The sequence below is a fragment of the Atta colombica genome, unplaced genomic scaffold (genome assembly GCF_001594045.1).
Source record: "Atta colombica isolate Treedump-2 unplaced genomic scaffold, Acol1.0 scaffold9, whole genome shotgun sequence".
Lineage (NCBI taxonomy): Eukaryota > Metazoa > Arthropoda > Insecta > Hymenoptera > Formicidae > Atta > Atta colombica.
In genome coordinates this window covers 3,433,818-3,438,535 of record NW_017259583.1, presented here as the reverse complement: position 1 = coordinate 3,438,535, position 4,718 = coordinate 3,433,818, and the positions used below count along the sequence as shown (strand labels likewise).

Below are 4,718 nucleotides of genomic sequence, written 5' to 3'. Positions count from 1 at the left end.
ATATATATATATATATATGTATATATATACCATATATATAAAATATATATGAAAATCTTTTCGTGTGTGTTTGCCATTGAAGAAAATAAGGAAAGAAGATTTTTACACAACATTACTTACAGCACATTCCTTCTTGGGAGTGTCGGGTGGACTAGCTATGCTACCTTCAGATCTCATGTGTAAAGAACTGCAACTTGGACTCGGTGATAGATCACGCGTATTGGCAGTAGTGCTAATACCGCTCGGTGACTGTGATGGATCTCTCGTCAAGCTGCTAACCAAGGCACTAGTGTCGCTCTGCGTTGAGCCACGACGTTGCGATGTTATACTGTCAACCATCCCTCCTGACACTTCAAAAAAAGAATGATAATGTATCAAAGATTAAGTTGCATGGGAAGGATATATTCCGAAAATACATTCGGATATTCAGATGACAAGGATATCGATTTCTCACCTTACTGGATAGTGACAGAGCAAGATGTTTACAACATTTAGAGAATTCATTCAGAAAGAGTTCAAATCATGCAGATTACTTCGTGCGAAACGTGTATAAATTAAAAGTTTTTGGACAAAAGTTTCAAAGGATATGTGTCTCTTGGTATTAAAGTGTAAAAATAGCAATACGAAATCTTACTAATACTATTTGCGATAAATCTCGATGTAATGTAAACTAAGATAGGGTGAATTAGCGTGTATATTAGTGACCTTACCTAACGGGGAGAGGCCGACACTTCGGGGGGAGCCGCAGAGTACAGGGCTGCTACTCATACTTTCTCCCCCTCCTATCGCGCTTCTCCCACCTAATAATTTCGATTAATTGTATTTTTGTTGTGTCGAGTTGTCTTAATGTCGCGAAGCCTTACTATTGTACATTCTTGAACTGCGTAGTAAAAAGTTTACTTTGTGCGTATATAATATGTAATTAATCATGCGTATGTAAAAAACGAAATGATGTCGCGTGTCATTCTAATTGCAATTATGTTATCGCATGCATAATACGATGTCATAATATTTACTGATCAATACGAAGTGAATTTTATCGTGCCAATCCTATATGTAAAGTAAATAGTGATAATGTTAAAATAGATTTTCGAAAATACAGAATTTGTGCACTATTCGATATCTTTACAATTCCAAATAGGATAGGAGAACGAGTACCTGGTGCGTTAGCAGCAGGAGGGAAGAGACAATTGCCAGAAACGGCTGGCTGTCGACTGGACCCAGCTAAGATCAACATTACTAATTTATTATAACTAATCCAAATAGAGTATTTAATAGTTAATATAATTGTCTAAATTTTTTTCTATTATCTATCATATATTTCGTAATAAAATTACTATGACAAATATTATTTCTTTTATTCTAGTACACAATAAAGAAAAATGGAACATAAATACATAAAATATTGCCTTACAAGTATCAGCGTCCGTTCTCACAGCTTCTGAAATAATTTCATTTTCAAAGCAACTGTGCCAAATTATACAAAAATACACACACTGATGTATAATGTTAGAAATAAATTATGAAATAACATTTGATAGAGTCAGTCCAATAGAGAAATGATGATCACACAGTATTCAATAGATTAACAAATAATCCATACGTACCGGGTATTGGGACTGGACTGGAAGAAGGGCTGTGAAATCTTGGTGACCCACCTTGGGGATTCTTTGGCGAAGAACTTCTTGAGGTTCGCCGCGGAGTTTCCGGCGGTGTCGCTCCGTTGCCATTCGCGCGGCTTTCTCCCATCGCTTTTACTAACTCCTTCACAGATACGCCCACAAATTCAGAGAAATCTCTGAAAATCATAAATAATACGGATTAAGATGGATATTTGTACATTAGATTTAATTTTAAATTAAGGAAGAATTTAAGAATTTGCAATTTATGAAAAAGAAGCAATCATTATGACTTAACTTTTATCAAAAAAATTCATGCGCGAAATATTAAAAGGAATATTTTAAAATTGTATAAATGAATTCTTTAAGTTGAAAAAGTTGTATTTTATTGAAACATTAAAGATTTATCAAAAGATTACTACGTATGCGTATATAAATACCTGCCCGGTGAACTTCTTTTCTCTCCATGGCATTTATCATCTCCTCTTAGCCACTTTTGAAGAACGCTAAATTTTCCTCCACCACCTTCTCTTTCTCGTTCCTTAACTACTCTTTCCTTGGAATGAGGTTTTGAGAACTTTGGAGTACCATCAGCTTTTTCTGGTGTGAAACGTTCGCTCCCTAGAAGATATACATACATATTTAGTAAATATTTGGATGCAACAAGTTATCTAGATTTATTTTTACGATTATATACCTGGCGAGTCATGTTGATTGTATGAGCCAAAAACAAATGGATTTGTATTGCAACTGTCAATGAATTCCGCTGTATCCGGGGTATAGTTTTGTGTAGTAAAATTGAAGCCTTCATGACTAACAGAAGGCACGGAAAAATCAAAACCTTTATTGCTCGGAGAAACAGCTGGGTCCGGTATCATCGGCTTTTTCTCGATCGGATCGTTCTCTAAATCTTGCTCAAGTTTCATATAAATTACGTTGGTTTGTTTATTAATCGCAAGCGACCATGCTTCTACACTTCGATTCTTATCGAAGCAATATTTCGCCACTGAATCGTCATCAATGCGTACCCAAGTTCCTTCGTGATTTACGCACTGTAAGAGATGAAGTATAAAAGGAGAGATGCGGGTATTTAACAGTAATAGATCAACTTACATATTCTTGCACGGTCACCGTATTTCCAAGTGCTAACATTCCAACAGGCGCACTTTTCAGGTTCGGTTTGCTTCTAATATTATGACCGGAAGCTCCGCATTTCACGACTATCATACTTCTTCCGGCGTCAAAAGTCACCGTCTTTCTCTTGCTGCAAGAATTAAATTAGGAAATAGTCGAAAATAGATGACATAAGAGACATTTCTTACGTACTCATCGCTAGCGTTTTCAGGACGTTTTCGCAGAATAGTCTCCTTAATAACTTGATCTAAAATGGATTTTGGTTCTTCTACAGGGAGAAGCAGAGTTTTTCCTAAATGTTGATTATATTGCAAACACCAAGCCTCAAGATGACTACTATTACAATATTCCTTGATTGTCTCTGCGTTTAACCGTAACCAAACGCCATCGTCGTTATGAATCTGAATCAGACAAAGGAAGGAGAATTTACTATCATTTAAATATTATATTCGTCTTAAAATGTGTAGAAAAATAATTTAAATTAAAATAATTTAAATTAAAAAATTATGTGAGATAAGAATACAAGAGAGATGTGAGACAAGAAATATTTTTCCCAATTTTGTTTTCTCAATATTTTTGATTTGATGAGAGAAAATGTATATTATTTTTATTTGTTCCTCTTTATAACAAGTTTTTATAAAATAAATTTAATATCAAAGCTCTAATAATTAAAGCTTATTAATTACCTCATCAACGAAAGCTATAGTGCCATTAACCGAGACGAATCCAATTTGTTCGCTTTGCAGCGATGGATGAGCTCGTATCCTTAAACCGGCACTATTCTTCGCCACGAATTTTCTGAGTCTACTTGGTTGAAGCTGAGGTTTTTTAACAATGTTCTGAGTGGGTGGTTGCATGCCTTGCGGAGGTTCCTTCACCTCGACTTTGTAATTCTAAATAAAGTGGAATTAAATTAGCTTACTTAAAGTCTATTTAAATTTAAAGTTAATTTTACTGCAAAAGTAGAAATTAAAGTTAAATTCAGCTTAGCTCTGAATATCGTGAGTATCTTTGGAAGAAATGTTTACGTACATCTTCCATGTTGTAACCATCAACTGTAATCATCAACGAATACCAGCCGACGGTGGATGGTGTCCACGTAGCGCTATAACTTCCATCACCATTAGGCCTAACCAGCATACTTTCGCTCGCTCTCTTTACAGCGGGTGACATGAATCTCAGTTCCTCGAACGAGTAATTCTGATAGGCTTTCATGATGGTGATGGCGTAGAAGCACATTTTGTTGCTGATGGTCACTTCGTACGGAACATCTAAGGATGGTTGCGGATGACCACCAAATGTCATAGGGTCTGCTTGAGAGACGCGACGGATCTTTCTGCTCTGATCGGAATCCATGATATCCGTTTTATCGGTCGGCACCGCTTTGACTTCAATCTGCAAAATGATTTGCGTCTCGACATATCGTAACTCACCGATGCCGTGCTTCGCATCGCGAGATATCCGAGAAGAAGAAATACCTTCAATCCGGGCACGTGCACCACTTCGCCGTATTGATCTCTCGTGAGCACGGTGACGATGGCCGGCCATCCGCATCTCATTTCTTCTCGTGAATATAGTGCCTCGCATTGAGAGGGATCCACAAAGCTGTCTGGTTGCAACCATCGTGCGAGTCTGCCACCGCTGGTGCCAGCAGAACAGGAGACAAAATCGCGCAGGAATAGACGTTCGTTCGAATGACAACTGAAAATAACACGCATGCGGGATTTAAGAAAAATTAGAAAGGCATGTCCTCTATGTATTGAGAATTTGTTATATTTGTTATATTGTTAAATCTATTTACGCGACCACAACTGCATTTAAACTTTGATTGATTCTTTCTATTCTTTCTATTGCAGTTCGAAATTTATTACACGTACAAGAGAAGATTTATTGGAGCGTTGGACGCGAAAACTTAATAAAAATCTGAAAACTTAATAAAAATACAAAGTCTTTCATTCTGAATAT

At 36.6% G+C, this 4,718-nt stretch overlaps 1 protein-coding gene across 1 annotated transcript in view; it reads right to left on the bottom strand.

Annotated features, from left to right (window-relative positions):
- The window catches only part of LOC108693474 (E3 ubiquitin-protein ligase MYCBP2-like), an 11,885-nt gene extending 7,418 nt beyond the window's left edge, over positions 1-4,467 (bottom strand). The window contains exons 1-8 of the mRNA XM_018202450.1: positions 3,786-4,467; positions 3,440-3,646; positions 2,946-3,154; positions 2,733-2,883; positions 2,317-2,671; positions 2,060-2,240; positions 1,608-1,798; positions 121-350 (exon numbers count right to left, since the gene is read on the bottom strand). Coding sequence (XP_018057939.1) covers positions 121-350; positions 1,608-1,798; positions 2,060-2,240; positions 2,317-2,671; positions 2,733-2,883; positions 2,946-3,154; positions 3,440-3,646; positions 3,786-4,376 — 2,115 coding nt within the window. The 5' untranslated portion in view covers positions 4,377-4,467. The remainder of the gene's footprint in view (positions 1-120; positions 351-1,607; positions 1,799-2,059; positions 2,241-2,316; positions 2,672-2,732; positions 2,884-2,945; positions 3,155-3,439; positions 3,647-3,785) is intronic.
- Positions 4,468-4,718: the final 251 nt, after the last annotated feature.